Source organism: Girardinichthys multiradiatus, chromosome 5, assembly GCF_021462225.1.
Source record: "Girardinichthys multiradiatus isolate DD_20200921_A chromosome 5, DD_fGirMul_XY1, whole genome shotgun sequence".
NCBI lineage: Eukaryota > Metazoa > Chordata > Actinopteri > Cyprinodontiformes > Goodeidae > Girardinichthys > Girardinichthys multiradiatus.
The window spans coordinates 15,804,641-15,816,174 of record NC_061798.1 but is presented as its reverse complement, the minus strand read 5'-3'; the positions used below and the strand labels follow the sequence as shown (position 1 = coordinate 15,816,174).

General features: G+C 41.5%; 1 protein-coding gene across 1 annotated transcript in view; it reads right to left on the bottom strand.

The window, feature by feature from the left end:
* Positions 1-425: 425 nt before the first annotated feature.
* Positions 426-11,534, bottom strand: part of fam184b (family with sequence similarity 184 member B) — a 60,194-nt gene continuing 49,085 nt past the window's right edge. The window contains exons 17-18 of the mRNA XM_047366219.1: positions 6,462-6,862; positions 426-997 (exon numbers count right to left, since the gene is read on the bottom strand). Coding sequence (XP_047222175.1) covers positions 925-997; positions 6,462-6,862 — 474 coding nt within the window. The 3' untranslated portion in view covers positions 426-924. The remainder of the gene's footprint in view (positions 998-6,461; positions 6,863-11,534) is intronic.

Here is an 11,534-nt window from a genome sequence, read left to right as displayed (position 1 = left end):
CAACCAGCCCCCGGACCCAAGAAGGGGCCCCCTTCCTCCCGGGGTGGAGACAGGCAGACCAGCCCAGCACCAGCCCTGACGTGCCGGCACTGCCCAAACCCGAACGACCCCAGCCCCCAATGACCCCTGTCCCCATCCAGAGAGGGGGCCACAAACAAAAGAGGAACAACTAAAAATGGAGGTGCAAGGTCTCTGCCTGACAGCGACAATATTCCAAATAATTTGTGTAAATTATACAAAATGTGTCATTTCCTAGGATACACAAGTTACATTTTGACATTTTTTTCAGTTTAGTCCAACCCATGGTTAGACTTTAAAAAGAAATGTTCTCTCTAAGTACTTCTAGCAGTTTGACTTTCAGTTTTTCCATCTGTGAACTGATGAAAACAGTGACAAATACACCCAAAACTGACAAGGAAAAGGCACTTACAAAAACAAAATATGTTTATTCAGTTTTCATTAACAGTATCATACATTTTTGCATCGAAACAAACACATCGTGGGTCTCATGTTTCCATCTTTATGTGGCTCTGGGTTGAATATGTTACACGCTTCCACACTTTATGAGACTCTTTGTTGTTGGTTAGAAAAAAAAAAGGCTCACTTGCCCGGAGTAACTCTGTGATGGGATAAGAGAAACAGCTGCGTTAAAAAAGGAAGACTGCCTTAAAAAACTGAATATAGAAAGTTTTATCTGGCAGGCTTATGTTCTGAGAAGAGGTCAGGCATGTGTTGAGAAGCACTTTTTGGTTGAGCTTTGAGGCAATGCTTGAGATGGCCTTGCTGGTGATGAGCCCATAAATATGTCTCTTGGTGTCTGTGTGAACTGCTGCGCTATAAAGGTATTGTGTGTGTGTGTGTGTAAAAGAAGCAATGAACCTTATATGAGATATTTTGCAGCTTTTTGGTGTGTGTTATTTGTGCTCAGAAGGAGAAGTATTTGGTGAACCACTCCTGCTTCAGCCCTTCTGTCCCCCTCTGCTCCAGGTATGGGCCTCTACAAAACACAAACAAATATAATTATGGCTGATGTTAGAATACTGCATGGAATGAATAGTGCCTTGCAAAAGAGATTTTACCCCTTGAACATTTTCACATTTCATTACATTACAACTACAAACCATGTTTTCTAAATGGGTTTTATGTGATCAGCCAACACAATGTGCATAATTGTTAAGTGGAAGGAAAAAGATATATGGTTTTCAATTAAACCATAAAAATTGTAAAGGTTTGGGGTCCATTTGTAGCCAGCCCCTTTTACTCTTATACCCCTAAATCTAACAGGACAGTTGTGGACTCCACAAATCGGGCCTTTATTGAAGAAAGACAATCAGAAAGCAGTTTTTAGAAGAAAGCCATATGACGTCCTCCATAAAGTTTGCCACAAGCTATGTCCAAAGACAGCAAACATTTGGAAGAAGGTGGTATGATCAGATGAGGCTAAAAAGTAACTTTTGGGCTACATGGAATATGTTTTGTGTGGAAGAAAACTAATGCTGTGCAACACAATGAAGACTCCCAACGCTGAAACCTGGTGGTGGCAGCATCATGCTCTGAGCATGCTTAGGTAGGGATTAAGGCAGTTGATTGGGAGATGGATAAGGCCTAATACAATGCAGTTCTGATAGAAAACTTGGTAATGACTCAGAAGACTTGAGGGGTTCACCCTAAACAAAATTGTTCAAAGCATATTCATATGTTAAAATGGCCCCGTCAAAGTCCAGACCTACATCAAGTTAAGAATTGATAGCAAGACTTGAAAACTGATGTTCACAGATGCTGACTGAGCTTCAGTTTTGTTTTGTTTTTTTCAAAAAAATGGATATGTAAAGATTTTGGCCTCTAAAAGGGCAAAACTAGTAGAGCCAACCCCCAAATAACTTGCACCTGTAATTGTAGCGAAAGGTGGTTCTACAAGCAACTGATATAGGGCTGAATGTAAGCACACTCCACGCATTTCAGATTTTTATTTGAGAAAATGGTAAACTACATATCCTTTCCCCTATGCTTCACCATGATGGACTACTTGGTGTCAGTTTATCACATAAAATCCCCATAAAATAATTTGATCTTTAAGGTTGAAAAAGTTCATCGGGTGTAAATACTTTTGGAAGGCACTGTAAATCTTATGAATCCAGAACAGAACAAACGGTAAATCATAGAAAGCATATTTTTTTTGTATGTTAAAAAATGCTTATTTAATGTGTGAATGAAACAGTTTCAGATCCTCTGGAGGACAAGAAAATGTTGGTAGAGAATGGAAACAGGCCTACATTTAAAAATGCAAAAATGATGTAAATCATTGAGGAACTGATACATAAGGAACAAAGGACACTGCATTAATACACATTGGAGATTATTACAAAACAAAAGAGCAAGAACACAAATGTGGATGGGGAAATAAATCTCATTAAGATATCCCCCAAAAACACTGTCCCTGGATGGCCCAGGTTGGACCAGGAGTTGATGAGCTCTGATCTGAGCTGTTGCTGGAAGAGAAAAAACCTTTCCTGAAGTATCATGATGTTCTTGTCCAGTATTGTCAGCCTTAACCACAGTGATTTAGCTGTGTCCCTGCTCTAACGTAGCTGATTCAAATAGTTAAAGGAATCTTTGCCAATGAGTTCTTTAGGGGCCTTTTATTTAAATGTAGGTGTTTTGAATGAGGAGAAACATCTAAAACAAACAAGACAGAACCAGCAGATTACTATGTCGACAAGGTCCAGTGAAAATCTTGTGTAGAAAGTTAAAATCTCTGTCTTGGTTGGTTCCTCGGTACTAACAACAATTGAGGGCAAGATATAAGGTAGCATCTCGTTTCTGGGCTGGAAGATTGCTTCAGTGGAGGCTGTTTTATCACAGATGCATTGACAAGGTTGCAAACCAGTTGATGAGAATAGAGAGATTTTATGCTCAGCCCAAATCAGGTGTTCGCTGCTTAGAAAGGCGTTCAGTGACTCAAAAACAAATTACACGTTTCAAGGGGCAGACATTTCATACAAAGTCTGACTGTGGCATGAGGTACAATATAAAAACAGAAACCCTTGAGAACCGTGACATCAGATGTGGCCATTAGTCAGAAACAACATATTCTCTTTGCAAACTAAGAAAACAATGCACCAACACTCCCTCAGCTGTCTTCTTGTCAGAGGGCAACTTGGGTAATGAAACAAAATATAGTTTAGGGCAGCCTGTCATGTGAGGATGGTGGTATTATCTTCACAGGAAGATGGATCTCTGATGAATCTTCAACTCATCCTCCTTCATTTACCAACCAAAATGATAAGCATTACATATATTAAACTAAAATTCAATTGGTTGTATGTGTAGGAATGTTGTTAAAGTCACCATAACCCATGTCAGGCTTATGAGTACCAAAGCAAAACCTTTGGTTCAAAAGCGATGGGGCAACGGTGGCAGGGGTTCGTCCTGTAACCGGTGGGTTGCCGGTTCAAACCCCTGCTCTGTCTGTCTCAGTCGTTGTGTCCTTGGGTAAGACACTTCACCAGCCTTGCCTGCAGATGGTGGTTAGAGGGTTCAGTGGTGCCCATTGTATGGCAGACTCACTTCTGTCAGTCTTCCCCAGGGCAGTTGTGGTTTGGATGTAGCTCACCACTGTCAGTGTATGAATGGGTGGATGACTGATTGTAGTGTAAAGTGCTTTGGGGTCTCTGGGGACTTGATGAAGCGCTTTACAAGTGCAGGCCATTTACCATTTTGGGGGAGGTGGTGGATAAATGCTTCCAGGGTTTGAGAATCCAGATACTGTTTCATAACCTTCAGTTGAGCTAGAGAAGTAGGGTAAGGTCTTTAGGTTCTAGGCAGGGAGCAGGTCCATGGCATGTTTACAAAGGGAATCATGGGGTAAAGGCTTTAGCCTTGTTAAAAACTGTTTTAATGTTGGGAAAATAGTACTCAGATCTCCTTCTCGAGATTTGTTTGAGATAGATGCTTCTTGCCTGCATTGCACTCCTTGCTTTGTCTAATTTTTGAGCAAAATTTCTGCAGCGATTTTTGCATAGTTCCCCTCCACCTTAGACACGTGTCCAGTGTCACCCAGTTCTGAATCTACAGGAAGAAACCTCCAAGACATAAATAAACCAGTTCAAACAGCCCTCCAGTTTCCAAGGGATCTTGAGTCTGGAACCACAACGGTTGTGTCGAGATTTCCTCATCAGCCAACCTGAGAAACAGGACTGTGGAAGCCATATTATTAAAACCCAAGTCAATTCGGACAACAAAGTAGGCACTTCTCTTTTCCTGTTCTGTGATGGCGGTTCTGGTTCCAAAACTTTGAATTCCTCCCTTGTTTCATTTCTCCTATTAAATTAATATCTAATCTAACCCAGAATTAAGCCCTAAGACTTTTTCTGCAAACCTCTAAGAGATTGCTAAACTTTTAATTAAAACTGGATTTTTAAAAAGCTACGATAATAATTTAATGTTGAATTTCTTATTCACATCACTTCTCCTCTAAGGACAAGACATATTAATGAACCTTAGCCTGTAAATACAGGAGATTATAGCCAAGTGGCTAATTTCCATCTCTAGTCCCACTGGCAAATTGGTCCCAAATACATAAAAAAATAATTAGTGTTAGCATTTTATCTTTCTTTGCTGAGTGTTATGTTTTACTTAATTAAATTATTAGGAGATACACTTAGTGTGATTAATAATAAATTTAACCTTTGAAAATATAAGAGTTTTTTTATTAGTCTTAACTGAGTTTAATAAATTTTGACTGGTGCTGAATAAATCTTCATTTTAGAAATATTCAGAATCTTTGTGCTTCTTTAAATCTGTAATAAACATATTTTCATGGAGAGGAAAATAGCTCTAATTTCTTTTGAATAGATTATGATTTATTTTGTAATCATATTTTAAAGGCCATGAAGAAGGTTTTGCTTCTTTACAGAGTTATTTTGTTTTTGCTTGTTTCTGTCACACTTATATATTTTAGGTAACTAATTTTAATGTACATTACAGATAACTTGAATAAATACAAAAAGCAGTTTTCAACTGATGATTTTATTTACTATAGGAAAAAAACTTTCCAAACGAACCTGACCCTATGTATAAAAATAACTGCCTCCAATGCTGTTAAATCTGACATAAAAATGACACAGCATTTAAGAAAAAGAACATCAAATGTGTTGGTGGTATTGTTTTGGTCTAGGGCTGCTTTACAGTTTTAGGACCATGAATTCTGCTCTGTTCCAGAAAATGTCCAGCCATCAAGTGCACTTGTGTTACACAGCGGGACAATGATCCAAAGCACATCAGCAAGTCTCGCTCTAAATGGCTATAAAAAAGAAGTTTCTGAAGTGGCCTAGTCAAAGTCTGGACTTAGATCTGATTGAGATGCTGTGACTTTACCTTAATTGTGTCTGAATGAAAGCAATTTACTTCGACAGGGAGGGCCAAAATTCCTCCAGTGATGTGAAAGTCTCATTGCCAGTTATCACAATGCTTGATGCTGCCAAGAGTTGCACAAGCAGGTATTAGGTTTAGGGTGCTATTACTTTTTAATATAGGGTCAGGTTGGTGTGGATAGCTTATTTCCTGTAGTAATTTGAAAAATAATTTTTCCATTTCCTCAGGTTAATTTTTGCTATATTAAAATCAGTTCAGTGATCTGAAAACATTTCAATGTGACATAAAGGGCGCCGTTTGTATGTACTTTGCTATAGTTTAATGTACTCGATTCTCACCTGACTGGTTGTGTGACATTAATACACTCAGTGAGAAGCTCTAGGTGCTGAGTGACAGTTCAGGTAATATCCTGTAGGGTGTAGAAAATATAAACACCGGATTAGAAGGAGCATTTTTATCAAGGTGTTTAGCTCTCACAGATGATGCAGCTCAGTTATGACCGAGACATTTCTACATCTGATGCCCTGAGGTTAGAAAAAGAAACTGGAGCAGCACCTCAGGGAAACAGGAAGAACCAGGACAGAACTTCTCAGAACCTCTCTTGTTAACTTATCATCATACTGCCTTGGCAATTAGGGAGTTGAGATCCTTAGGAGGTATAAGGGGGGAAAAAGCCATATTTTAGAAAGGTGTCACACGAGGTTGCAGGTTCAAAGCTCAGTAGCATGTTCAGAGGGTCTCTGTCTTTCAGTGTCCACCTTGTGTCCATGAGTGCTGAGTTAAAAGATCATGAAGGAGGTGATAAAGAGGCAGCTTAATGTCCTGCAGATCTGTGATCCTGTTTTTCACGCCACCACTTACAAGTCTCTGATCTGTCAGTAAGATGGGAAACCACAAAGGCCTGAAGCTTAAAGTGAAGACTGCACTGGGTGACAAATGCTCTGCAGTTACTTAGGTGACTAAGAGGTAATTCATCAGTATTCCAAGGAGTTTTTGTTCAGATCTTTTTGGTGCCTGACTTCTGTCTTATTATGCGGACACACTGAGGCTTTGAATGTTTCTTGTCAAAAGTTCAATACTATTCTTACCTGATTGACTGGGCCTGCATGTATGAGTGTGGCTCCTGGCAGGAGGGGGACACGTATCGGATGCCCGTCTGATGTGAGGGGCAGACGGGCAGAGGAGCAGTTGGTGCCGGGGTGGGAGGGATGCAGGATGTCCGGGATCTGGAGGACCGAGGGACGGAGGGGGAGGACTGTTGGTTTAGGGAGAGGGATGTGTGCTTGTGTGGAAGAGAGGAGGTTGAGTAGTGGGGGGAGATATGAGGATGGGAGCTGGACTGGTGGGGAAGTGTTGAGGAGGAATGTGGATGCACGGAGGCGGAAGACGAAGAAGAGGAATGGGAAAGGAAGATGTTCCTGTCGTAGGTAGCGGGGCTGGGATTGCTGGGGATGCTGGTGATGCGAGGAGGAGACTCCACATCCTTTCTCTGCCAGAGAAACAAAATCACAAAGAGCAGATAGATTTATTGCGCCCTGTTGTCGATAATAAGCGTTTGAGAATTAGAGATTAAACAGATTAAAGAATTAGCTTTAATCTGTTTCTCTCAGCCCTTATTTTGCCATCTCAAACCCCTTAAACTATTTCAAATTTTATCACTTTACAACCACAAGCTTCAATGATTTTGGGGGGATTATGTGATAGACCAACACTATAGTTCATAGTTGTGAAGTTGAAAGAAAATGAAATTAGATTTTTATATTAGATTTTTAAATAGCAGAAGCTCTGTCAGATTGGAAAGACGGCATATGTGAACATCGCTTTGAAAGTCTTACCAAAAATTCTCAATTGGATTTAGATCTGGACTTTGACTGGGCCATTATAACACATACTTTGAACTAAATCATTCCATTGTAGCTTTGTATGTATATTTAGGGTCATCCTGCTGCATGACTCAGTTTTAAGACTTTCAACTCCACAGCAAGATCCTGCCACCACCATGTTTAACCATTTGTGTTTAGGGCAATGCGCTTTGTTAGTTTTCTGCCACACATACCATGTAAGTTAAAAAATTCTATTTTGGTCTCATTGACCAGAGCTCCCTCTTCCAGACGTTTGCTGTGTCCCATACACGACTCAAGGCAAATTGCAAACAGATCCTCTCTTTGCTTTCTTTTAACCGTGGCTTCCTGCTTGCCACTCTTTCATAAATGTCAGATTTGAAGAATCCACAACTAACACTTGGTCTGTGGACAGATTACCCCATCTGAGCTGTGAATCTCTTCAGCTCCTCCGGAGTTACCATGGGTGTCGTGACTGCCTCTCAAATCGATACTCTCCTTTCCCTGACTTTCAGTTCAAGTGGGAGACTATGTCTTGGTAGGTTTGCAGCGGTGCCCTACTCTTTCCATTTTCAGATGCTGGGTTGAACAGATGTTCAAAGCTTGGAATATTGTTTTATCACCTAACTTCTCCACAACTTTCTCCCTGACCTGTCTGCTATGTTCCTTGGTCTTTATGATGCTGTTTGTTCTGTAATCTCCTCTAACACAGTAATACTCTTTTTACTAATCAGGGGACTTCTAAAGGCAATTGTTTGCATGGGAATTTATTTACTATCAAAGTATCAAAGTGAAGGAGTTTGAGTACAAATACGGTACAGACCAAAAGTGTGGACATACCTTCTCATTCAAAGAGTTTTCTTTATTTTCATGACTATGAATATTGTAGCTTCACACTGAAGGCATCAAAACTATGAATTAACACATGTGGAATTATATACTGAACAAAAACGTGTGAAACAACTGAAAATATGTCTTATATTGTAGGTTCTTCAAAGTAGCCACCTTTTGCTTTGATTACTGCTCCGCACACTCTTGGTATTCTGTTGATGAGCTTCAAGAGGTAGTCACCTGAAATGGTTTTCACTTCACAGGTGTTCCCTGTCAGGTTTAACAAGTGGGATTTCAAGCCTTATAAATGGGATTGGGACCATCAGTTGTGTTGTGCAGGAGGTGGATATAGTACACAGCTGATAGTCCTACCGAATAGACTGTTAGAATTTGTATTATGGCAAGAAAAAAGCAGCTAAGTAAAGAAAAAAGGGTGGCCATCATTATGAAGGTCAGTCAGAACAATTGGGAAAACTTTGAAAGTGTCCCCAAGTGCAGTCGCAAAAACCATCAAGTGCTACAAAGAAACTGGCTCACATGAGGACCGCCCCAGGAAAGGAAGACCAAGAGTCACCTCTGCTGCGGACGATAAGTTCATCCAAGTCAACAGCCTCAGAAATCGCAGGTTAACAGCAGCTCAGATTAGAGAACAGGTCAATGCCACACAGAGTTCTAGCAGCAGATACATCTCTAGAACAACTGTTAAGAGGACACTGTGTGAATCAGGCCTTCATGGTAAAATAGCTGTTAGGAAACCACTGCTGAGGACAGGCAACAAGCAGAAGAGACTTGTTTGGGCTAAAGAACACAAGGAATGGACATTAGACCAGTGGAAATCTGTGCTTTGGTCTGATGAGTCCAAGTTTGAGATCTTTGGTTCCAACCACCGTGTCTTTGTGCAGTGCAGAAGAGGTGAACAGATGGACTCTACATGCCTGGTTCCCACCGTGAAGCATGGAGGAGGAGGTGTGAGGGTGTGGGGGTGCTTTGCTGGTGACACTGTTGGGGATTTATTCAAAATTGAAGGCATACTGAACCAGCATGGCTACCACAGCATCTTGCAGCGGCATGCTCTTCCATCCGGTTTGCATTTAGTTGGACCATCATTTATTTTTCAACAGGACAATGACCCCAAACACACCTCCAGGCTGTGTAAGGGCTATTTGACCAAGAAGGAGAGTGATGGAGCTGATTCAAAATGCAGCAGCAAGAGTTCTGATTAAAATTAAAAAGAGAGATCATATTTCTCCTATTTTAGCTTCCCTTCATTGGCTCCCTGTTAAATCCAGAATATAATTTAAAACTCTCCTCCTCACATATAAAGCCCTTAATGATTTAGCTCCATCATACATCAGAGATCTGATTGTTCCATACGTTCCTAACAGAGCACTTCGTTCTCAGACTGCAGGTTTACTGGTGGTTCCTAGAGTCTCTAGAAGTAGAATGGGAGGCAGATCCTTTAGTTATCAGGCTCCTCTCCTGTGGAACCAGCTCCCGGTTTTAGTCCGTGAGGCAGACACCCTGTCTACTTTTAAGGCTTGGCTTAAAACTTTCCTTTTTGATAAAGTTTATAGTTAGAGTGGCTTAGGTTATCAGGGTGGGAGCCGTCCTCCCTCCCTGTTGGTTGGAGTAAGAGGGAGTCAGATTTAGCCTAAACCGGCTCAGTTATGGTTGAAGTGCAAACACACCCTCCATTTCTGCTACCTGTATGACCCCTTCTCTTTTCCAATGGTTATAATTAGTCTGACAGAGAGAGGTATCCCAATCCTTGTGGTTTTTAGTATAACAATGACCATCAGTGGGACCCTTTGTGAGGTGCCTTGAGACGACATTGTTGTAAATAAGCGCCGTTTAACTAAATAATTTGAACTGAAACTATCTCTGTAGTTATGCTGCTATAGGCTTAGGCTGCTGGAGGACATAATGACCACTTTCACCCTCTTCGCTACATTCTCACACTACTCTCCAATTTTGCATTATTTGCTGTTATTTCAGCTTTTAACTTTGTTCTCTCTTTTCTCTTCCTAGAAGCTACACCTGGCCTGGCTCTGTGTCTACCTGTGACACCTTTCTGGAGAGGGGAATCGTTTGAGCTTCTGCTGGCAGCAACTTAATGCTCACCCTCTACCAATGACCCACTTGGCCCTGTCTTTTAGTGTTTAACCCTTTCTCTCTCCTAGACATGGCAATTGACTGAGCTTTTACTTTGTTCTCTTTGTGTCTCTGCTCTGTTCTCTCAAACCCCCAGTAGGTCGTGGCAGATGGCCGCTCACACTGAGCCTGGTTCTGCTGGAGGTTTCTTCCTATTAAAAGGGAGTTTTTCCTCTCCACTGTCGCTACATGCATGCTCAGTATGAGGGATTGCTGCAAAGTCAACGCCAATGACTGTCCACTGTCTCTACATGCTCATCCAGGAGGAGTGAATGCTGCAAGTCACTGACTGGATGCAATCTGCTGGGTTTCCTTAGACAGAAAAACTTTTTACCCAATTTGAATAAATAACTAACTCTGACTGCACTGTTCAATGGTTAGGATTAATTGGAATGTACAGGGATTGGACAATGAAACAGAAACACCTGTCATTTTAGTGTGGGAGGTTTCATGGCTAAATTGGACCAGCCTGGTAGCCAGTCTTCATTGATTGCACATTGTACCAGTAAGAGCAGAGTGTGAAGGTTCAATTAGCAGGGTAAGAGCAGTTTTGTTCAAAATATTGAAATGCACACAACATTATGGGTGACATACCAGAGTTCAAAAGAGGACAAATTGTTGGTGCACGTCTTGCTGGCGCATCTGTGACCAAGACAGCAAGTCTTTGTGATGTATCAAGAGCCACGGTATCCAGGGTAATGTCAGCATACCACCAAGAAGGACGAACCACATCCAACAGGATTAACTGTGGACGCAAGAGGAAGCTGTCTGAAAGGGATGTTCGGGTGCTAACCCGGATTGTATTCAAAAAACATAAAACCACGGCTGCCCAAATCACAGCAGAATTAAATGTGCTTCTCAACTCTCCTGTTTCCACCAGAACTGTCCGTCGGGAGCTCCACAGGGTCAATATACACGGCCGGGCTGCTATAGCCAAACCTTTGGTCAATCATGCCAATGCCAAACGTCGGTTTCAATGGTGGAAGGAGCGCAATTCTTGGGCTGTGGACAATGTGAAATATGTATTGTTCTCTGATGAGTCCACCTTTACTGTTTTCCCCACATCCGGGAGAGTTACGGTGTGGAGAAGCCCCAAAGAAGCGTACCACCCAGACTGTTGCATGCCCAGAGTGAAGCATGGGCGTGGATCAGTGATGGTTTGGGCTGCCATATCATGGCATTCCCTTGGCCCAATACTTGTGCTAGATGGGCACGTCACTGCCAAGGACTACCGAACCATTCTGTATGTACCTGACTGTTGTGAAGCGCCTTGAGACAACATGTGTTGTGAATTGGCACTATATAAAAACTGAATTGAATTGAATTGAATGGGGTGCT